This window comes from Larus michahellis, chromosome Z (assembly GCF_964199755.1).
Source record: "Larus michahellis chromosome Z, bLarMic1.1, whole genome shotgun sequence".
NCBI lineage: Eukaryota > Metazoa > Chordata > Aves > Charadriiformes > Laridae > Larus > Larus michahellis.
In genome coordinates, this window is record NC_133930.1 from 85,885,495 (window position 1) to 85,910,265 (window position 24,771).

A 24,771-nucleotide genomic window follows, 5' to 3' on the forward strand; every position below is an offset into this window, starting at 1 on the left:
TTGAGGTGTCAGGACAAATTGATAAAATCAAGAGCAACAAGTTACTAAGACCAGATGGTGATTATTCAAGATTTTTACAGGAATGTAAGAATAAAGTGGCTGAATTGTTAACAGAAATGACAAACTTCCTACAGTCAGCTACTGAACTAGAGGGCTGGAAGGTAAGAAATTTACATATCATTAATAAAAATGTGAGAGTTGATCTCAAAATAGCAGTTCAGTGGCCTTTGTTTCAGGAGCAGGAAAATTTGTAGAAATTATCATTAAGTATCTTGCTAAATTTGACACTATAGGGACAAATTAGCAAAACTTCAGAAAAGAAAAGTCAACCACCCTAATGTATTGCAATTTTTACATAAACCAACAAACAATACATGGAATGCTTAATACAAATTATCTTTCAGGAAGTTTTCGAAATAATTTATTTTAAGAAATCTTCTACTGAGTAAGCTCATATTGCTATATAGAATATTACTATATATTTTAATACATTATATAGCATAGTTTAAAACAAACATTCTCGGTGTAGAGCTGAACCAGCTCCCTGGACTCAAAAGCAGTACTGCCATGCCTATTCAAATTGGCCCTCCTGAGTGAAAAGTTTTAAAAAGCAATACATAATTAATTAGTTGACAAAATATGCTGTGAAACCACTAGCTTGTTGGGACTTGGAATTTATAAAAGGATAAAATGTTAGCTGATGTATTAAAAACACATCTAGTTACGAGAGATTTAAAGAAAATAGAGAAGTTAATCGTGGATTATAAACTCCTAACCTTCATGGCAGTTGCAAACCAGTAAGAAATGGATTTAAGAAGAAAAATAACCTTTGAGAAGAATAATCGTTCCTTGCCAGCACTCTGGTATCTCCTGTAGACACTGGGAATAGTCGTCACAGGAAACCAGACACCGAGCTACACTGACCGCTATTTTATAAATAGACAGTCCCACATGACTAAATAAATGTGAAATTTTATGGTAAAGGGAACTAAAGTATTTAATAATATCATTAACCTCTGGAATTGCCAACAGTAGGGTTGCCACGTGGGACTTTAGGATCCATGATCTACTCCTTTTTTAATTTTAAGATATTTAAGATATTTAAGATATTCAGGTAATAGACTTTACGCCAAAAGTTTACAAAATCCAAAGCAATTTAATATGAACTATCCCTTGTCATCTGTTGATTAATAGAGCACTGCGAACCTGTCATGTAGCAGAAGAATTCTGCCCTGAGTTGTCACTACTTGAAGGTCTTATTCTACCACAGTATTAATGAATTGAGAATTGAGGCATGGTAAACTATTTTCTGCATTTCAAATTGAAGTGATTCTGTAGCCCCTTAAATTCTATCAATTTAAGATAAACATACAGGCACTAGTGGGAAAAAAAATGCTTTAGAAGCATGTTCCTCTGGAGTGAGAAGCCTTCTGAAATTGGTATTAAACTCCTTCTTCAGGATATTAACACTTTTATTGCAATAACAATGACTAAGCACTGATTAAACAAGGAAAAAAATCCCAAACCAAAAAACCAAACCAGATCTATCTTACAGCAATACAACTGACGAAATAGTCCAAGATGCTCAAAACTGGGAAAAGAGATTGTACTATTTGAAAGCAGAGTTGTACTGAAAAAGTATGTCTTTGTACCACAAGTCTGTAAAGTGGATTTCATGCCACTGTAATACCATTTCTTTTAAATATGTAAAATTGAGGGGTAGAACCAAAACTGTAGATGATGGATTAGGAAGACTTGAGGAACAGTGGTGTTAAGATTTTTTTAAGTGTCCAAGTTGGATACCATTTTCTGTGTAATGAATTGGTCATGTGGTGCTCTGGCAGAGATATAGGCAACTACATCTATTTTCTTTAACTGTTACATTATCAGGAAACTAATTTCTATAAGTAAATTATAATCCTTTACATATCAGTAACATGGCTTAATGAAAAACAGAGAAATGGATGGTCTCATTTTTTTGTGTGTGTTTTTTTTTTTCCTCTTGCTTATTCTCACTGTTATGTTAAATCTCTGTATTTCCAAAGCATCCTTTGCTTTACTGTTCGACATTTCTGTGAACGACTCATCAGGAAGATTCTAAATGTGCACTTGGAGTTTTGCCATGATTTTTCAAAGGACTAAGACTAGCCCTAAGTACCATGACACAGATGTAATAAATGTCATTGCTACTAATGGGCTTTCCTTCACTATACGGAACTAACACAGAAAGTCTAAGTAAATGCAAATTGCTCTTACATGCAATAATTCTGATAAAAGAAAAGGACAATAATGGCTTTTTGAACATCATGCTATTGTAGAGGGTGCCCTCATTAGATTCCTGAGTAATAATATTCCTTTGCACTTCATGAAATGTGAACGCATGTAATTAATTCCGTTTTCATAATTTCAGTCTCTGTCATTATCATGATCATAATAAGATCGACAAGTAAAAATTACACTACAACTAAGGTTTCAGATTTTCACAAACCTGATTGAACACTTTCGCACAAGATTGTCTGTACACCTGGAAAGGGTTGAAGACAGGCTGCTCTTCTCTGCCCTTCAGTGTCAAAGGCAGGCACTGACTGGAGGCGACACCATCTTCAGAAGAATTCTCACAAGACAGCTGCTCGTTCAAATATTCCTGTTAGAAGAAAAAACAACCTCAAAACAGTATATTGTGTGAAAGTTGCCTAAATTTCGAGCATTACTTTACAGTAATTAAAGGAGGGAATACGTAATCTCTTACAAAGTAGAAACCTTTTTAAGAGTAACAACATTTTACAACAAACAATAAATAACCTCCATGAGCATCTGTCCAATGGAAGAAAATCGGAAAAATCGAAACTATTGTTTTGAAAGTATCATCAAATTATGTGTATTAGTTCTCAATATATATATATATCCATGTAGATTAGGTGTATATGGAAGTGAAAAACAAATGCTTTCTATGAGCTGCTCTAATGTAAGATGGCTATTATATGATTTATTTTACATGATAAACTATACGCAAATATGTAAAGTTATTTTTTGGACAGCATTAAATAGTTACTACATGACTACAAATTAATTGTTTGATGAACGTGTTCAAACCAATTGTTTAAACAGAGGAAATAAATATTCTCCCACTCTTCAAAGCTATTTTTAGTTGTTTAAGCATTCAAAGACTAGAAGTCATTTATGATTTACATGGCAATTTTAGAAACTATACTGTAACAGACGCACGATTATTTTGGCCACAATCGTTTCTGTTTTCACTTCTTAAACTACTATGTAAATAAATCATCATTGCATGCCAATAAAGTGTTTTGATTAAATAGAACCATTTTACCAAGAGCTAGATAATGAAACACTTACAGATCTATTTGCTGGAAGGACTACTCTGATTAAACAGTTTATTGTTATTAAAATGAAGTCCCTCATGATAGGATTGCCATAACATTGAGCAAGTACTCAAGGTGAGTCTTCATTAAGATGGGTGGATACAAATGCTCCTCTTACTTTGCACTACTACTGAGATGATAAAAATTTTCAGACCCAGGTGAGAGAACACGTGAACTACCTGCCAAGGCACCCTGTGCTCCTCAGTGGGTCTTTCTGAAATAATAATTTCTCCATCGGTTTAAACTGATCCAACTGTGGTCTGTTCTGAGAGGCACAAGTTCCCTCCCTATCCACAAAGACTGTAGCTGTTTCTCCCTTGTGTTGGCCCTAGCATATATTGTGAAATCAGCCAGAAAAAAAGAAAGGTTTCAGCCAGATAAACAAGCCACATGACTTCTAGTACTAGTACAAAGGGGGGGCCTAGGAGTGGGAAAGCACAAGGGCGAGAGACAGAGCAGCACGGTCTCTCTTGCTGGCTGCGGCCAATTGTCAGGACTGCCTCACACAACCATGAAATCATCTAAGTGTATTTAAAAACAAGCAAACAAAAAAAAAAAGTTAGAACTTTTTTGATTTAAGACAACACTGTAACCCAGCTGTGAAAATACACCTGATGTCCCTTACCTAAATTTTCTCAGCCTACAAAAGCACCTGGGTTTTTTTCCCATTCATTCATGTCTTCATGCCATAACAAACATTTTAGTTGTGGTGAAGGGGATTGTTTAAAAGTTATTTCTATACATTCACCAATTTTTCCATAAATATACCTCCTTCCATGCATACGTTTTCACAAAATCTGTAGAGAGCTCTAAAGCAGCCCAGCCCTCTGGGTGTCACAGAGCTAGCAGAGGCAGATTCTGTTGGCTTTTCAGCAGAGATATTGGAAATCGCTGTCCGTGCTTGGTAGGGTTTGAACATTTAAGAGTCATATACAGCTCGCTTCCCAGTACCCGTGTTTTTCTGTCTTTGGAGTATTGTGGATTTATGTTTAGATAAAGAGGCTTATTCAAATGATAAGTGCCTTACTTTAAGAACTCCTTTAGTACGGTACATACTGTAGACCATGAAAGGGTCATGTTTCAAATATGTGAAAACAGACAGAAATGAAATCACATTTGTAAACGTGTGAGCTATATCCTCACTATCATTGAGTGGGCATGAAACCAAGTAGACAGAATACTATTGAGCCTGACAGCTCAGGAGAGTTGGTTTCTCTTTGGTAGCCATTAGTCAAAAATGCTTTTAAAAAGTATTTTTTTTTTTTATAAATACATAAAGGACTGCAGGCTCTTCTAAGTCCTACAGCATCTATTATAGATCTTTATAACATCACAGCTCTATTTCCAAATACAGCTTCCAAGAATCTATATCCCTTTTCCCCTGCTCTTCTAAGGAAAATTGAGAACAACAATTTTCTGTCTCATCATTTTGTTCTCTATTCACAAGCAATTATTAAGCAGTGCAGCATAAAGATCTCCAAATTAATTTTAAGAATACAATCCCTTGATAGTCCAAGGAGTCTCCAAACAAAAGGATGGACCTTTGATCAGACAATCCAGTCTATTTCTTGGTAGTTAGGCACATTAAACAATCTAAGTTATGAAAAATAATATTGAAAAGTGCATTACCATAATAACATGCTAAGCATTAAAATGTTTTGTGACAGTTTCAAAGGCAATTTGAAGTATCATGGTTAAGTCCTTCTGTGAGTCAAGCTGGTCAGGATTTTTTTTCTTCTTTTTTTTTTTAAAAAAAAAAAAACAAGACAGTTTTTTCCACTGAGAAATGTTCTATATTTAACAAAGCTCTCGCTAGCAGCAGAAATTCATGGAGAGACACCTGGGATGTGGAAAGTCAGGCTGAAGTCCCTCTTCCACCTAATTCTCTCAGCCTCTTAGCTCCTATTGGAGCTGCTCCACTTTGTATAAATAACCAAATACCCACAGGAGTCGGATCTTGGATCAGGGTCTCCAGAACCTGATACGGGCATTCTGCCCCTTCAGCTAGAGTATGATTCTATTTTTGACCCTAGAAGTTGCAGAATGGATTTTTACAGCTATTTCTACAAGGCAAACCAACACCTTGGGGAAAAGGAGAGTTCCACGCCGGTAGCTAATGGTCTAGCGGTTTGGGGAGTCACTCTGGATGTGGGAGATGCAGATTCAATTCCCTGATCCAAACCAGGCAGAATAAAGGTTTGAGCCTGCACATCCCGTCCCCCAGGTGACTGCCCTAACTACTGCAGAACATGCTATTTTCGGAGGTCTTGCTCATCATCTTTGCCTCACTACGTTACGCTTCGAGTAATCCTGAATGGGCTCCAGGTGAAAAGGTGTTGTTTGAACTGTATTACAGTAATAATTTTCACTTCACTTCCTGAACCACTTAATTGTTTGAGATGAAACTTGAAAAGATTCTGCATTGTATTAATATTAGGTTGCCATCTCTACATACATGCTTACATTGCTTCTAAAGCTTCCGAACGCAGATGCATAGCGGTTGCTTTTAAGCCTATACTTAGGAACTAAACAGTTGGATCTGATTTTCAGAAGCGCGGTGCCAGTACTGTTGCCTTCGTACAGATATAGCTGCCTAATCGGGTTTTTTGCTATCAATTTTTTTTTTTAAAAGAAAAATCTTGGCCTGTGCCTATATTTGCATTATTTTGCATTTTATTATAAACACTTCTGTACACTTGCAATGATCTTAACAGCACCTGCTTACGCATCCAAGGAATAGTAATTTAGTAATTAAAGTTAATAAACAGAACTTTCTTAATTAAGCTGTGTAGATCTGTGTTAGCATACAATTTAAGCAAACCTGTGTTTATTTCAGTGTATAAAATCAGAATGCTTTTGGTAACTTGAGGCAATTTAGTACAGCCTTCGATAATGAGATAATTCTTTCACATTGCTCAAATTTCACGTGCAGCAAACAAGTCTGAATTTGTTTACTCTAATTTCGACAGCACTTTAACTGAACAGTTACCTAGATTAAGTAAGGATTTCATGTGGATGCATTTACTTCCTCAGTACAGCCATAGGCTTTGTTTGTTTGTTTTTTAAATCAGGAGAATTGATTCACCACATTTAATTTTACTTCTTGTAACAGTCGATTTTTCAACAGTCTTGCTGATATTTTTTTTTTTTTTCCCCCCGCCCCACCGTCTACGAACTCCTAAAACGTATCTATGGTCTACAATATGAATCTGAAGGAAGTTTATGAGCCATACTACTGTTTAAGTACATAAATAAAATCTACATTGTTTCCCATACAGTAATCTTTTCCGTACAAATCCGGAAAAGCCTAAACTGAATGGATTCTATTACAATACAATCTAGGATTTCATATTGACTTTAAGAAGCATTATCACCTCCTTGACTAACCCTTAGCTGCCAGCAGACGCTGCCTCAAGCCAGTACACACCTAATTGCTCGGTAAAAAGGCCGTTTCCCTACCTCATTGAGCCGGATGATGTGATAAATTTGCCTCAGGTACTCGCTGCCACCTGGTTTGTGGCAGATATCCAGGACCATCATGTTTATTTTCTGCTCAGTGAATCCAAGTGCAACACCTCCTTCCTCTAACATTGCACCTTCTACAGAGACTGAGGCACTAGAATACGGAAAAGATACAAATATTCTTGAGTTAATTTCCTAAAAATCAGATTATTCAAACAAAGTCAGCTACAACTACGTGTTAAAAGAAAAAAAACTTAAAAAGATTTGGCTTGCACAAAACAAATGCTGCTGTATATACATCCCATAGGCCTTTTTACAAATACACAATAAATGCTAAACAACATTTTTTTATTATCCAAGTTTTAATTATTTTAATCCGAAAGATGGAAACATAAAGCGTTCTTTAGTGCAAGGACGTACAAGCAGCAAATATTTTTTTTATTTTCTTTTCCACTGGAAAAGTATCTTTGCTACCAGAAATGGCATTTGCATTCGATCTTTTGTACATTTTTCTTTGCCTGGCGCTGAATATATTAAAGCCTAATTAACATGTCAGAAAGGTAGCCATTACTCTAAGTATAGGTTAGAAGTTTTAAATTGAAGTCTTTTTCTTCCCACTGGTATGGTGCTAACCATTTCAAATGTACCTACAAAATGCCACTTGTTGCACTTTTTGCCCTGCTCCTAGTTTTTCTTCTTAAAAGTATTCGTGTGAAGCTGCTACTACAAAAAAAAAATCTGAAGGTTACAGGCCCAAACGACTGGAAAAACGTGCATTCAAAATTCTGAGCACTGCTAGACTGTGTTCTCTGCATACAAACACAAGTCACCAGCTCTATACTTGCTTAGTATTATACATTGACAAAGAATTAAGAAAAAAAAGAAGTGCTGAAACTAATTCTTTTCCTCAGGTATTAGAGCTGCAACACGGATATATGTTGGCACCTGGACACAGATGTGTCAAGAACTGGAAAGACCACAGAATATATTATCCCTTCTACAGTCATTACTGGATTCATTTAAAATATACCAAAGAAGCATTTTGAGTTTAAAAAAAACCCCAACAACAATATTTTAATTTTTTAGAAGTAAAACCAAAAAAACCTCCAGAACAGCTTGGTACAGTCAGCTGCGAGTCGCGGTTTACTGTTGACAGTGTGCCGTGATTACAAAGTTTGTCCTGCTGAAAGTTGCAGTTTGACCTGCAGGCTCACTGAAGTGCTCCACAGTTGCTGGACGTTAAAGCTGATATTGCTTCCACATGCAGCTTCAGAACGTCCTACGGAGCAAATAGTTTCAAAAGACAAACTATAATTTTGTTCTTTGCTGAATGGAAGTAAGTGATACTCTGCTATTGTGGTGTATTTTACAGAAAAGCTTCGACGAAATTGACCTTTAACGCTAAAGCATGCTTAAGGCTGATACTTTGATGCCACATACAGACATGGACGGAATTTCTTGTCAAACTTCTTAGCGACTGACATTGAAAAAGTTGAGGACCTCTGGCAAAGGAGTGTATCGGTGTCAGCACCCAAATTGTATCCTTTCCTGTCCGTCACTGTGCAGGTGAAGCAGATGATTGGATTCAGTCAGCGCTATGATTAATGAGTTCCTCTCTGGATTTGGGACTGCCTATCAATCATGTCATTAGGAAGAATGTGCCCTGAAAGAGGCAGACCTCAGCCAAGGAATAACTGCATTCATCTTAATCTGTATATGCACCCAGCCAGCCAAGTCAGGGTCACCATGATGAAAAACAATAATCTTCAACTCGACAAATTACTTTGCAAAGACAGACGTTTCTTTTCTTCTCGGGACGCGTGCTCTTCAGAATCTAACGTGACTGTTTACAGCTCTGGTGCTACCATAAAGTGAAGGTTATTTTAATGAATAGTAATGCTTTCGGGCAGTACACAAGACAGGCAATGCATGTAACTGCCACTTCCTGAACCTTTCACCGAAGATTATTTTTGGTTTTAATTTCCCTAAAAACTAAGTTAAATATGCATGCCACAATGGAGGAACCTGTATAATATTGAGACTATTTATGCAGGTAACAATGCTGATAACAACAACATAACGCAAAATCAAGCAAGATTTTTGCTTATAAGAATCCAGTGCACTTCAAAGACATTTCCACAACAGTGCAGGTGAATTCCAAATGAATTTTAGAAATTTATGGGTATTCTTTTCTTCCACACACTGTATCTATTAAAAAGTCTAAAATATAAATACATATAAATGCATGTGCATGCAGTTAGTTACCCACAAAATCCTTTAATTTTGAGAAGGTTATACAGAACATAATTTTACAGCAACTTAGATTTCAAAGATAATCATTCTTATTTCAAACAAATGACATAAACACAAGTCTCCTCTTGAAAGATCTGCTTTTAGTTTAGTGATTATGTGACCGCTACTTAGTTTAATTGATATTTGAATTTCAGGTTTAATATATTAGTTTTATAATTTGCATTTATAATAATATTTTATCTTTACATTGCATATCTCAGATATTTATTAACTAGATTATTTTTTCCTCCACAAATTGGCTCATGGTATTTGAATACAAAATGGAAAAATAACATTTATGCTAGAGTACTATTGCAGAAATCCCACTGAAGTCAGCGGACTTGTTTTATAACTGCATCATATAACTACTCACTTGGAGAGCAGGTAATGCATTCTCCAGTTTCTTAAACTTAAAATTAGGAGCCCTAGTCACAGACCAGTTCTCATGGTTGATGCTGTACACATACAGAAAGCATTTTCCAGCACTCCTTTCCCACAGTCTGATACCTGACGGTAACACAGTATTTTTGCGGCATGTTAGAAAAGAAAACAGACTAGTATATTAATTTAAAATTCTCAGCTTCAGAAGAAGTGCAAATACTAAAGTTTTACTTTTTAGAGGTTATCCACAGTGCTTTCTTACCCTGCATTTGCATTGTTTAAGAAACACCTATTCTCCCAGCGACATTAGAAATTGTATTATGGAACCATTCTGTTAAGTATCAATTTACACATTATCATTATGGGGTTTTTATTCTACGACTCTTTCAGTCACTGGCATCTGGCTTCAATCTTTTAATCACTGGATTAGAGCTTGTAAATTAGTATTAAATGGAAATGTAAGGATTACAAAGGTCAATGTCAATGAGCATTTGTGTGACACTATTACTGCTTAGTGCTACTCACATTAACTGACTACTCGTAGGAACGGGATACTGCCCCTTAAAGCACTGCATGAAAGTCGCCGATATCAGTGATTCCGACCTACAGCCACTATATCCTTCATTTATATGGACAATCGCTGTCAGGACAGCAACCTTCAAGAACACTAATTAAACAAAAGCAATCTTACTTTCGGTAGCCAACGATTTAATTCAGTAAGTCATGTAACTCCAATAAATCTAATATTTGAAAGCTGATGACCAGTATTTTTACAGAATAGTACACGACTTCAACATCAAAACAGACTGGACTAGGAACACACCGACACGTACACAGCTCCTTGAAAAATCATTTCAAGGATTTAAAACACTCGGACCTTAATGTCAAATCTGCAGGGAAGGTTGATATTTCCTCAGAAAGGCACAGCAGGGTATTCTCCTTCTCCTGTTTTGATATATCCTACTTGCCCTCAGGGTTTGCTATGTTTTAAAATGAAGTACGCTTACTTTTTAATCACAGATGAGCACTGAAAGCTTTTCACAGTCCCTCTTAATTTAATCACCATGGCAAAATTAATTTATAAATATATCGTGGTGCCTTCTAGTCAGTGTACCTGTTCACATTCTGAAATACGCACCAACTAAATTGTCCACATTTTTCAATCATCGTGAAAACATGAAATCTCCAAGTACTATGAAGATACTGTTCCGACGAAACAACCATGGTTTACTGTTTCAACAATGCAATTAAGTTGCGAAAACATGCTATGCATCCATTTCACGTAAGATCACCGTTCGTTTATTTTTTTTGAACTGAACAATAGCCACAAACATGCCAATAATCCAGTAAAACAAAGAACAAACAACAGATTTGAAAAATACTATGTTCTTACCAGTCTGTGCTCAATTTTCTAGCCTTCAGCAACTGGCTTTCAATCCAGTTTGGTCTTTGCTGTTCAATGCTCTGTATAACCTTCTGGGTCACTTGCTTAGGACCACTTTTCAGTTTTCCCATAATACTTTCTAAGCACACACGAACTAAACTGAGTTTTTCTTTGCTCCATCTGTCAAGTGTTGCACCTGTTAAAAGTTCTGCAGTATTTCCATCCTCAAATATCCGACATATAATTACAATCAAGTTCCAGACAAGCAGACCAGCTTTCTTCAATTCAGCAAAGTTTCTTGACATTTTTCTCTCAGCCAGAAAAAAGAAGTACTTAATTGGGGGAGGCAAACATGCAATCACTGTAGGTAACTTGCTGATTACAATAGATACTGCCTGAGCTGCAAGCCTTGTGAAACCTTAAAAAAAGAAAGAAAAGAAGATATGATTAACATTAACATTCTAGTTCTATCACAGCATGCTTCTGAATGTTGTATGATAATTTCTAACTTTCTTTTGTACTGAAAATGGGTAAAAATCTTAAGTACTCAACACTGTAGCTTGACTTCTATTGTGCTTCCTCTACATAAATCCCCCAAAATCTAAACAATAACATGAACTAAAAACAGAGAACCTAGAAAATTTGGAATTCAGACTGACTCTATTAATAATTAGTCCTGCTGTGCACAGTTATTACCCAGACCCAGGTATTCTGAATGGCAAAAAAGTTGTCCTTAAAATTGTAGTATAATATTTTTTCAACTTCACGAGTGGCGCATTGCACTGTGTGTCTCAGCATGTTACTTATGTTCATAATCTTTAGTTTTCTATCAATCTCTTTCTGTGTTCAAACCTACAAAACTTCAATTTATCAACTTTCCTATATGCATGCACACTATATAGCACTGCATTTTAAACACTCCAGATAGTAAAAGTAGCTATAGATGTAACTACAGAAAATACGCTGCTCAAAACCCAAGATATATCTAAAATGAAAAAATATAACAAACATGATCCACAATATAGAGCTGAATCAAGATTTAGGAAAACCCAACAAAACAAAACAAAAACCCAAACAAACCAAGAAAACCCCCTGACCCATTGCACTGGTATTCTCAGCTCTTAAAAAAAAAAAAAAAAAAAAAAAAAAAAGGCAAGCCCAATCTGTTCTAGATGTCAATTTGATTTGTCACTATGTCTGAGCCTTAACTCTCAGCTAGGCTGAGTTCAGGCTGAGCGATCGCCTAAAATAGCCACACAAGTTCTAGATTAGAGTGAGATTGCAGCGGGAGCGAGGTGAGCACGCTGCTGCACGGATGAGCCTCAAGATGCTGATGAGAAGATATATGGAAAGACAGAATGGACTGATGCCCTGGCTTGCCCATAATCTACGTATTCAAAACTTCATGCCAGAGTATACTACAGTGATACTACTGTACTGAAAATAATCAGATAATATTTTGGTGGCAATAAAGTTATGTTGAAATGTTTCCAAAAGAGCCTTTTGAAATAGTAGAGTCTTTAGGCACAGTAGACTATGAAAGTATATACCAGAAATCACTTTACATCTAATCCCCTTCAAAACATCTCCTATTACATATATTATTTCTCTTTTTTCAGTAACAGTTTCAACAGCCAAGCAGCAGTATATTCCATCGCAGTTTCAGTGCTCTTCAGACATAAATTGCCGTGTTGTAAAGTTGGGATGAATAAGTTGTTATCATTTCAGTCAATACTGTGCGTCTGAATTTAGACGGTCCTAACTGAAAAGATGATAACTCAGAGAAGAACTGGTTGCAGCCATTGAGACAAGAGCATAGACATTATGCTTTACTCTGCCTAGAATCCCACCGTACTACTGCCAGATGCTAAAAACGTTTTCAGTACTATTATTATCAGTCCTACGATACTGATTATTTTAAAAAGCTTGTGTGTGTATGCATGGGTGTAAGCCTCAAGAAAGAATAACTAAATTTTAACACTAAGTACTTTAAGAACAACACAGGGTGCTTGGAAGTTGTTTTGTTCATTGTCAAACTGCAACACTCACAAACTCTGACTGTTCAATTTTGATATGTACTCATTAAAGGGGTAACAAGCTCTTATGACAAATTTATAAAACAATATAAATTTCACCCACATTTCCCAGATTCTTTTCTCTTCATTTCCCGAGGAGTGTAATTCCATTCCTTCGGAACTGTTTTCAGTAAACTTTCAGGAACTATTTGCTTGTGCTGGTACGTTCCGTAGTTTTCTGTTGCCTCCCATGAATGCATCAAAGAAATTATCTGCTTCACTATACCCTTGACTGAATTAATCAAAGTCAACTTCAAGCATCTGATAACCTCTGGCTCCGACTCACCACAACTGGAAACTTCAGAAGGAAGAATTATTAAATATTCAGTAAGTGTAGTCATTTGTGTAAATCTGTTTCAGGAAGAAGTGTTTCAGAATTCTTATGGAAAGAAAAGCAACAACATTATGATTCATAATAACTTAGACCTATTGGTCTGTTACAAATTAAAGAACAAGTGTAAAGCAAAGCGTCTTGTACCATCTTAATACAATACTAACAAAACATACAATTTAATTATTTCCTTCATCCTCATTTCTCCATCAGTATATTTCTAAAAATTTAATTTAAGCTGACTGATGTCTTCCTTTTTACACAGAATACATTTAATTACTTGTTAGATATCAGTGAGGCAAACAGATATACCCATTTTTTCTGCTGTCTTGTCTTGATAGTGTTAATGAAGTTGCATTTATTAGATACCCAAACTCTTATCCTAGAGGACAGCAAAGGAAGAAAAGATACTTTGGAAACAAAAATGCATACAAATAATAGTCATCAACAGAGACAGCATGTTATCAGAGATTGCACATTGAAAATAGACCATCCTAAACACAGTTATTGACATTACCAACAAGCATCAATCTTCTCCACATTCTTAATACCGCAGAGAATTGCAGCTCCTCCCTGGCCATGGAGCAGCAGTCGTCAGGCAGAGTGCTGCAGGACCTACCAGAGATGTCTTGTGACATGTTAGAGCCTTTGCTCATACGTGTGCTTGTCTGTACTTTTTGCTGACCTAAGTTTTTTTACTTCTCTGCATGGCCTTTCTCGAAGCTTCCGTGCAACATTTCTGCATTTTTCTTCCTCTTACACCTTAGACTTCTATTTTTTGCAATGCCCTTTTTCTCTGAGGAATACCCGAGCACTTCTACCACCGTTGTTTTCTATTTTGTGATATTTGTAATTCTGTTTCCCCTCTTACTTTCTTCTGTTTTCTTCCTTTCTTTTCTTTTGAGCTTTCCTGCACTTTAGCCATCATTTGTAAGATCACCCTCCTAAACCTCACGTCTTTTTTCTGGTTGAATACTGCCTTTCCCTGGAGGCAGTGCTAGTTGCTGTAATTGCGAGGGCAGCTTTCCCTCTCCATGCAAAATGAGGAGCCTCTCTGCCCATTGAGAGCAGAGTCTATATGCCCATCAGACTACGTCTCCCTCAACAGGAGTCCTTCCTTTTCTTTTTCCGCTCTCCTTCAATTGTTTCATACTTTTAAATCATGGCAAAGGTCTGGAGCTGTTAAATGCAGAGAGACAAAGAACCTGTACTGGTAGAGAGCCAGCCTCCTGGTAAGACGGACACTTGAGGAAATCAGGCTCCTGGTCAACTACCGCTCTGGAACCTCTGCTTTCTTCAAAATTTTCACCACTCCTACCATGACCTGGTTGCTCAAAACACTTCAATTATACTATAGTTTTGAAGTAAACTACCATCATTTCATCTGATTTATGAGAGTAAAAATAATATGCACTACATGTCTGAGAGCTGACAAGGTTTAACATCAGATTTTAAATACTTATTAATAAATTAAATACCTGTCATATTGTATAAGCAACTCCACAACTGCTCTTTTTCCATGTAGGTCTCAAAAGCAATGCCAAGAGATTTGGGTGATAAAGTGCAGTAAGACAACACTGTAAAGATTGTTTCAATCAGAGTAGGCTGTTTGTTATTTATCTGCTCTAAGAGGGAACTTCGTTCATCACGATTCAATACTTCATTTCCTTCAAAATAAACAAAAACATAGTTACAATAATTTCGAAGTAATTTAAGTTCACAGTAATAGCATTAATCAAAACAAACTGCGAACTGTATCTGAGTAATATTTCAAACAATAATAATACTTACTGATACTGAAATCCGATCTTCCTCTGCATAATGACATTTGACTGTCTTCCTGAATTATATGGAGCCATTAAAAAAAAGACTCAAGCATGTTTACAAACCATGGAATATGCCTACTTAATTCAAAATGCACTCAGTATATAACTAGAATTTGATTATTTACTAAATATTATCCAGAAGTAAATTGTACTACTTCTGTAGAATCACAGTCAAAAAGTTATTACTGTTTAACTCCTCTTACCGATATATTAGTCATGTAAAATAACAGAACTCTATTTAGTTATATAAAATAAAATAAAGTAGCAGCTGCATACTCCCCAGAATGGTTCGGCTTTTTTTTTCAGTATAAAACAAAATTGAGAAGAAATTAGTTCCACAAAACAAAATCTCAGCCCTGCTAAGATACAGATCCCTATGTTTTTAAAGACAGCTAGTGATTTTCATAGAGTTGAGTGGAAACAGCGTACATAACATGTATTTCTAAATGTTTTTCGTAATCCCTATACAATGTTCTCCCAGCTGAAAGATAATGATGTGTTTAAACCTCTTTGAACCAATGCAACTCAGTGGGTTTGACTTGTGCTAGTGTTAAAGACCTCAGCTTCCCACTTATTTGTGGAACATGTTTTTGATGTTAATAATCATAACAAATGACCAGAGCCAGAACCAATTAAACACTTTTAATTTAAATTTCTAGTTAGCAAATCCGAAAGTTTCTGTAAATACTATTTAAATAAAATTATACTCAAAAGTGTCATTGCCATATACTCATATACTCAAAAATGCCAGTTCGGCTGCCCTCGTATCTTTAGCAACCTGTGCAGGAGAAAGATGGGACAGACTAAATTTCTAGTCTGCGTTTTTCTAGTGGTTCAAACAGCCTTCAGAATCTACCACAGCGAAAAATTGCTGCTTTCCACCCAGCTCTGAATAACTTGAGAATGTTGTAAAATTCAAAAATTTCATTTTACTCTCCTCTGAATTTCTACAATCTAACTCAGACGTTATTGTAAACCTTTCAGCCTGGGTAGTGTGGAATCTTAATAGAAATAGCCCATAGGATGTAGACAGCCGAGAAACAAGACGAGTGATTTCGCAACCAACAAGATGGGGGGGGGGGCGGTTCCCAAGGCAGGAGACAGATCAGTGACAAGAATTTTTCTTTGTCAGCTTTTTTTCCTATGAGTTGAGAGAGCTGGCGTATTTTGCTGAGACACCTTCCAATGCCAGATGCTTCTGAGTGAAGAATCAAATGGATTCCATTAATTCACTCAAATCAGTGATACGTTGTCTAATATGGATATGACAAAGCAATAACCAAGAAAGCAGAAAAAGCAGTTGAAAAAGGAAATTCCAGAGGTATTCAAACTGTGAGATGAAAATTTGAATTTAACTTTGAATATATTACCAAATATATACCATCAATATATAATGAATATATTACAAAAAAGAGGTTTTTTGTAAATTAATTTAACCGAATTCTAGGGAGGCAGGTTTGCTAAGTTTTTAAGTACTATGTAAACTGTCTTTGCAGAACATGATAGGAAACTGCTTTGTTTAAAGGGGTTTATGATTTGAAATAAAGCCTAAATTTGCTTTATGATCATGCCACATGGGAAGTTGGAGTCACAACTTATTAATAACTTTTCTAATCATCTTAGTGCTACCAATGAATTTAGATAAATGGAAAGGAGTATAAAAGAATTCTGTAGGGGGTTATATATATAACTTCTTATAACTGCTGTGTAATACAAATCTTGTGCTTTTAGCAAAGATCTTCAGGAATGCACTGGGAAACCACTCTGAGGCTAAACATAACAAGATATGTAAGCTTTTATCGGCTTTTCCTTGTGTTATGCTGAAGTAAATGTTGTCCTTGTTGTAAGAATATCCGACCCTTCAAAGCTTAGGCTGAAACAGGTTTTCTGACTGATAAATTGTCATGGATTGTAGAATCATAGAATAGTTTGGGTTGGAAGGGACCTTAAAGCATAATGTCGGCTGGTTGAAAGATTTAGCTAGTTGATCAGAATAGCAGGTTAAATATTATGAATTATGAGTCTACAGAAAGATATGTAGATTTCTTTTGCCTTAGAATTTTTCTAAGAACATTTATTAGCTCACTTGTCATAACATTAAATATTCATCTTAGTTTGAACTCCAATGCTGCCTTCTTGTTAATCATCACATAAGAACAGTATTTATATGACAGGCATCATACTTATTGCCCACTGATGCTTCCCTCTATGTATTTTTCTCTCTGCATTTGTATATCAAAAGCTAATTTTGTGCAGGGAATCTAAAGCTCCTATAGGTAGCTCAAAGGAGATGCTTCTTTTTCATTTTAGCAGGACTTAAATCCACACATAAATATGGCTATATCTTAGGTATCTGTTAAAGAAAATCTGCTATTTGATATTTCCATGTAGTATAATGTTGCATATGCACTGATGATGCCAAAATATATAAAAAATATTGATCATATTAATAAATATCCTTATAAGAAAATTATGTATCTAGTGAATAACAGCTATGCCCTCATCAGTCACAATAAATCCTTCTTCCTATGACAAAATAATGCACTTAAACTCTTGGGATAGTACCATGTATTTTAAAAACATTTTCAGAGAAGCACACTTACAAGCGTAATTTACCCATGTTTCTTTACTAGTGATAGAAATATCTCCCAGTAACTTGCTGACATTATCACACTCATCCAGCTCTTATCTGCTACTCATTTAGCCATGAAATGAATCTTACTGAATTTTGAAAATCATCTGTTATTGACTCTAGACTTCTCCTTCCCAAGTGAATTCTTACAAGACAGACAAGCTATAAACAGTTATGCTGTCTTTTTTGACCAAAAGAAGTAGTCAAAATTAAAATTTATACATGCTGTTTCATTTAGGAAGAGAAACTGAAGATGGAGCAAGTTATTTCTGACACAGTTCCTTTATTTGCAAAGAGCATAAAACTCCTGCTTTCTTGATAGCTTAAATCACGGCAGCTGATGAGGATATAAAGAATGCGACAAGGATGTATTTTATTTGTTTATAGAAGCAAATCTTTCAACAGGCACTCAGCATTACTTGCTTCTTTGCACTATATTCTCAGTGCTTCTTCTGTCACTGGCTCTTTTTCTATTCTTTTTCTGTATCTGTTCTGGTAGATCATTTTACTTGTCTCTCATAGAGTTGCGCCTTCCAATGCAATCACTCTCCAGTCAGTCTTGACAGCTAGAATCTATTGTAACTTTGAATATAACTTCATTTTGGCAGAAACTCTATTATTTCAGGTTTTAATTCCAAAGAGAAATTTTAGATCATGTTGCTTCTATCCTGAATGGAACACAGATCTTAATGCTACCAATTTCAGTTAGTAAAACCCAAATAATAATATCCCCTGTATTAGCTGTAACCTGTGAAGCCAATGAATCCTAAATTCATGACAACTAAAAAGCTCAACGCAAGACAAAAAGATTTCAACAAATTTTATATTGCCATCCCACAAATTATTAACATACCGGCAAACTTCTTCTGTGCCCATATATTTCTACATCACCAGTCCCATAGTATTTCACTCTCATTCAACTCCCTTTAAAATTTTTTCTCCATAAACATTTTATTTTCAACTATCTGAGAAGAAGCTTCCATTAATGAATGTCTCGGTTAATGCCTTCTGTGAAATCGATCTTATCTGTGTCAAATAAAATACTATCAGAATACTTCCAGCACTGATTTTATGGGATAGTATGCTGAAATTGTGGCTTTCTGATAGCCAAAATTCGATGAAGCGATATTGAATTTAGTTCTGTGGCCACATTACCTCCTTTCTGTTAGTCCATGTATTGGGGTTGATACTGAACAGGTTACCCTCTTAAAATGTATTCAGTCTATAGATCCACGGTAGCAAGAAGTTCCTACCAAAAATGACTAGGTCTTGAAAAACTATCCATATGACCATATATCACAGTCACAGAGACAATGACAGATATATCACGGAGACTATCTTAACACTTTGTCAAGAGAAGGTATGGGATTCTCAGCAGGGCTCTGTTACAGTCCAAATGGAAATTCCTATTTGATATTTCAGAAACTCCATAAGACCTGTTTACTGTTTTGTTTAACTTATCACTGGAAAGCCATCAAAAGGATTAAGGTCCCTTTTCTATTCATCTTCCAGCTAGAAGTACATCACGCCAGTAAACCCTTCTACCATTCTACCACATTGGTTATGCAGGTACATTATCCAGCAAGTTCACTGCTCAGAGGGATACTTTGAGGAGATGCCACTTTAAAAGTAATTTTCTAATCTTTTGGTGTTAGGCTGCCACGATACAGTTTGCTACCCTGAAGAAGCTAAGAAAACTCTCGGGTGTTCTGGAGTCTGTACTCACAAACCTCATCCTGGATGATCCACAAATATCTGGAAGAGAGAGCTACCTCTGCACGAGTATATAAATCCCTCTAAGACACTTATTTGGCTCTCCTAATGAGGACAGTGTTGCAGATTAAACCCCAACCTTTGTCAAAAAAAGTGCAAGACTCTGTTTCCCCAAAATTGTGTGTGGTTGAACCACAGGATTAGCACAGTTGCTAGTTTTGCCAGGTAGACTCTGTCTCAGGATTATTAAATCCAAGCAGTTATTAGAAGGAAGTACAAAAATAATGACCTTCAAGTACTTGAAACAGAAGTTTTAAATTGTTATACAGATTTAGCCAATGCCAGGATTTTAATGGAGATGGTAATTTATCTAAGGAATGTACATTTTCTTTTATATATTTTCTTGTCACTAAAAGTTTAGTCTGATTCCTAAGTGAGGTCAGTTGGTAAAGTTACCCCCTTTCACTGCTTTTTTTAGGATAACTTATAAAAAATCAGTGCTATTTACCTTTAAATGCATAACAGTTAATTAATTTGATTTTATTTCATTAAAATTTAGTTAAGGCTTAAAATTTACCTCAAAATGCCATATTATATGTAGTGTCAGTCAAAGAGCTGCTTCACAAGGGACAAAGAATTGGAGTGGGGAAAAAAAAATCCTTCCATTCTACAAATATATTTTCAACTCATTTCTCTTGCCAGAAATTGGTTTAAGAAAACACTGTCTTAGAAAACTCTTCATATCTATTAGTGTGTAGGGAATTGGCTGATATGGCACCACACAGTTTTATTTTCTCAGTGGAAACCCTCCCTTCCCCACCCTTCTTATGTGTGCAAGGTAAATTACCTCTTTTTGAAGCAACTCACATTTCTTTGGGTCCAATTTCAGATTTGCAGCCTTAAACTTATCACAGAATATTTGCAATTGTTACTATCAGTTCTTATTTCAAAGTTTTAGTGGGCACCAGGATATCACCTAGGTTTAACTGTACAGGCTACACAATACCCTCTTCCATTAGTCTCTCAAATACGCATTGTGCAAGCCAAAAACATAAGGTGAAACCGCCAATGGCCTTGTCCTGCTGTGAAACCAGTTTTCTTCCAGTTTATCTCCACATGCCAGAATTCACTTTAAAGTTGTGTGTAGAAAATGAAATTAAATCTCTCTAACAACTGGAGCCTAATGTATTCATTGTAATGAATAAGACTTTTTTTTTAAAGGAATATGTTGCTTCTTCTATTGTGCATGATTAACTTGGTGCTACCACCTCTTCTTCTTAAAGAAAAGGATGTTTGAGGCCCAAGGATTGATTGAAGGCCTTGGATGTGCCTTGCTGATGATTTCTCTGTGACCTCTTTGTTTATTTGCTGTAGATAAGCGGTGAGGTGTCTGTTGACTGACGAGGTTCCCTTTGGTGTTCATCCTGTGTTGGGCCAGTGTAATTCAATAAAGCTATTGCTTTTTGCTTTATTATGCAAAGAATAACTCCTGGTTCCTAGACATAAAGACTCTCAAATGAGAAGACACAGGCTGTTCTGTTGGCACGCTGTGCCTTTAGAGCAAGTCTAACAGAAATTCTCAGGAGTTCACTTTCACCCTTCTCGTTTTCATATCAGCATCTGCTGGATTCAATAACTAATCCTATGCAAGCACCACTTTCTTTATTCCTCTATTATTTGCTGCTTGTCAACATCATCCATTTCTGTTTCATATCCATGGGTGATAACGTCATTCTGGTAAAAATTTCCACCAAGAAAGTTGCAAATCAGTCTGTTTTGTCAGAAAATTAACACAGTACCAGCTTCCTTCATTGTTTCTCTCAGCAAAGGCACAGCAAAGGCCCTAGACCCTTCACTCACTCAAGAACACGTCTTAGAAGAAATTGTCTGAATGTTGGATCTATAGAAAACAACTCTGGGATTATATTACACTGTAATTAACTGTAATTCGATACGCCTAGCTTATTTAGACTTGTAGTTTAGGTCACAGAGGTCCAATATACAAACCTGATTTTTCAACTATTTTTTCAAAGGCGCCTTTTACCCAGTGGCCATACTCACTGCAGACAAATAAGTGGTTCAGTTTCAGGTATCCTGATTTATTGCCTTTAGTATTTTTGATGTGCTAACTTCATATTTGAGGAGCATTTAACTTTTTATGTCCATTTTATGTATCATAATGCGTGAAAAAAATGACAAAAATCTTGTCACCCTCCTGTCCAGATAGCTCGTAGTTACATACACGGAGTTTCAATAGCTTCAACAAATATGATAACCTTCTTATAATATTTAGCAACACTGAATCATGCATACATGTACTCCCCCAAAATACTCTCTGCTGAGACAACTTTGCCAATCCCAACAGTACTCCCTACTATGATGGGGAATGTTAATTATTTCTGGCCCTCCCCATGGTGCAACCATGTGAGAACAATGGGAGTGCAATTAAATTAAATGTGCTTATGTGATGCCCATTGTAAGTAACCCTAAGTATCGCTACAATACAAAAAAATGTTACCATTACCTAAAACCATCTACCTATAAGCTCCTCTTTATACAGAAACTTTGCCTTCTGTCCTGGTTTTTACAGGAAAAAGGAAAGACTGAGTGTAAAATAAAGTAAAATGTGAATTTTCTATTCAAAAAATTCTTATGATCTATTTAAATGCCCAGTAGTTTTGTTATCACTAGGGGAAATCACTCAAAAACTATGGTATACTTAGCTTTTTATCTGTTTTCATGCATAATATTACACACTGCAGAATTTTACTGTTGATGAATACATAATTCTGTAAGTCTTTTATCCTACTGAACAGAAGAATCCAGAACTGCAATTGCTAGTACTAAGGTATACCTTATTAGTCCAACTTTCCTTGTACTAATAGATAACTGCTCACATTAAAAAAAAACATTAGCTTATATAGCATCAGAAAGCTACTGCATAGGAGAAGGAATAAAGAACACAATAATTTTATCATTACAGAAAGCTGCTGTATAGGAGAAGGAATAAAGAATACAATCATTTTATCATTAGATAATTAACCCTATTGAAATTAATTTAGAAGATATAGATCATCGCAGGTTTCAACTTTATCTAAACTGAAGTTTATTCATACCAATGCTGTAATAACATTAATAAAGTCTGTGCAAATAGCACATTTTCTAATTCAAAGTAGCATATATTTCCCTGAAGCTCAAGGAGTTGGTCAATCAATAGATTAATAGATTCTGTCACTTGATACTTGTGATAATTTAAGCAGCTAGTATAATTCAATACTGGATAACACCAAGGTAAGAATATGATCCCGATCAAACATTTGTCAGTCTTTGTACAAGATGACAGGTATTTGAATGGGTGAGTGGATGCAGCGCAGCTCTCAATAAGATGCACGACAGAAGTGGAAGCAATGTTGTACCCTTGACAAATGCTAGACCATTTTAAAGTGACAGAACTAAATTGTGTTATATCTAATGTTACGTGGCCCAGTCCAGCCCAAACCATGACACCCTAATAGTTTTTTTGATATGCAGAGAGCATTCTTTTGCTAAAGAAAGATAGAAACTGAGACTCTCATTCACTACTACTGTAAAATTATGTCAAAACGGTGATTGTACCATTAGCTTTTCAACAATCTGGTCATTAGATATGAAAACTATTAAAAGGAAAGCTGTGATAAAGTTTGTTGCTTCAAACACAATATTAGCAGGATGAAAAGAAAACCTTGTAGAACCATTCTTTTATTTGTTCTACTTTCATAATGGCCTTAATGAGAGTATTAACATGAGGAAGCATATAAACGTCCTTCTAGAATGCCTACAATGACAAACATAACTTAAACAAAACCTCTAAGCAGCTTTTCACTGTCAAAACATAATTTTGAAAGTGATCTTTCAGACTACTAATCCACACTTTCAAAAATCTGTGTAACATAGTTGTGGTATCAAAGCTCTGTTAACTTCAAATTCATTTTGAGTCCTTTGCATTTACGATAGCAGCCTATTTTATCAAATTGTAGTCTGCTTTGAAACTACGAATGCTCAGATTGAATGCAAAACACTCCCATTTAAAAAGCAATGATTTTTTCTTTCTTTTCACCCATTCAAGAAGTGTCCTAGTGATAACTGAATGGCTACTTCAACCCCCCGAAATGGTGGTCAGCCTTCCTTCAGTATTTAACTAGTTAAAAATGAATGTGTTTCTCACTGATATTCTTATGAGGATCGACAGTATAAATACTTACTTGAACTTCTCAGTAAAATTTTCACTAAGAGACAATCACGATGTAGCAATGTTTCCAAAAGCAAGTTCAAATTACAGTACGGCTGGGATAAGAGCAGTTTCAGCTGACCCTCGGCTGCCATTTCTCTGGCTGATGGAGTCCTTTCAAAATGTAAGATAAAGACAAAATAATGTAGTTAATTTATCTATGAAATTAATATCCTTAAAGTGCAGATGTAATGCTAACTCCCTTAAATGTCAGTTCCTCCCAGATTACTCTGAAAGCGCTTTCATGCTTGCTTACTTTAAGGCAGCTCAGGGAAGGAATTACATTTAATCTCAACTAGCTAAAAGCAAATTAACATTTGGTAGTCTGCCAAAGTTATAACTGATACAAAGCAACCTCACTTATCTCTTTCGTGGAACCCTGTTTGCCTTGTTCTACCAGGCAAAAAGGATTTTTATTTTTTTTTGTTCTTCAATAAATTTAAGGCTATTATTCTTTAGTTCACTATTACATTAATTGTTTAGTAAGAGCTCTGAAGCGTCCTGGATAAAGTACTTGAAGCTCTTAATTAAAAAACAGAGAATGCTCAAAGGGGCTGCAAGATTCCACATTAGGTTGACCAATTTTGACATTTTGAAAAATCCACCTGAAACATTAGAGTGGCTGGGTAACTGTTTTGCCAGCAGGGAGAAGTGAGAAGGCAGAGTACAAAGTCATTAGCTTCTATGGAGACTGTCATTTCCATGTTCTGCAAAAGTTTAGGTTTCCAAACAAAAATATTCCAGGGGTTCCTCTGAACTCAGCCAATGACCCAACACCAACTGTTGAACTCACATTGGAGCAGTTAAAGATATATAAAAAAAAAAATCTTATCCCATTGTATTTACTATTTTCTTCTTCTTGAAACACTTTTTAAAAACAATTTTTCAAAAATGGGTCGTGGGTAATTTTTTTCTTGAAAGCTCAGTCGTTTTTCATTACTTTGAAGGTTTTAAAATTAAATTTCAACTGATGTTTAGCCATCGTATTTATTCATTTTGTCTAGAAGTTTATACAACAATAGCTA

General features: G+C 35.7%; 1 protein-coding gene across 1 annotated transcript in view; it reads right to left on the bottom strand.

Annotated features, from left to right (window-relative positions):
* KIAA0825 (KIAA0825 ortholog) overlaps window positions 1–24,771 on the bottom strand; it is a 254,964-nt gene that overhangs the window by 118,781 nt on the left and 111,412 nt on the right. Inside the window, exons 15-20 of the mRNA XM_074569791.1 lie at window positions 23,721–23,860; window positions 14,787–14,975; window positions 13,042–13,275; window positions 10,912–11,320; window positions 6,843–6,999; window positions 2,489–2,644 (exon numbers count right to left, since the gene is read on the bottom strand). Coding sequence (XP_074425892.1) covers window positions 2,489–2,644; window positions 6,843–6,999; window positions 10,912–11,320; window positions 13,042–13,275; window positions 14,787–14,975; window positions 23,721–23,860 — 1,285 coding nt within the window. The remainder of the gene's footprint in view (window positions 1–2,488; window positions 2,645–6,842; window positions 7,000–10,911; window positions 11,321–13,041; window positions 13,276–14,786; window positions 14,976–23,720; window positions 23,861–24,771) is intronic.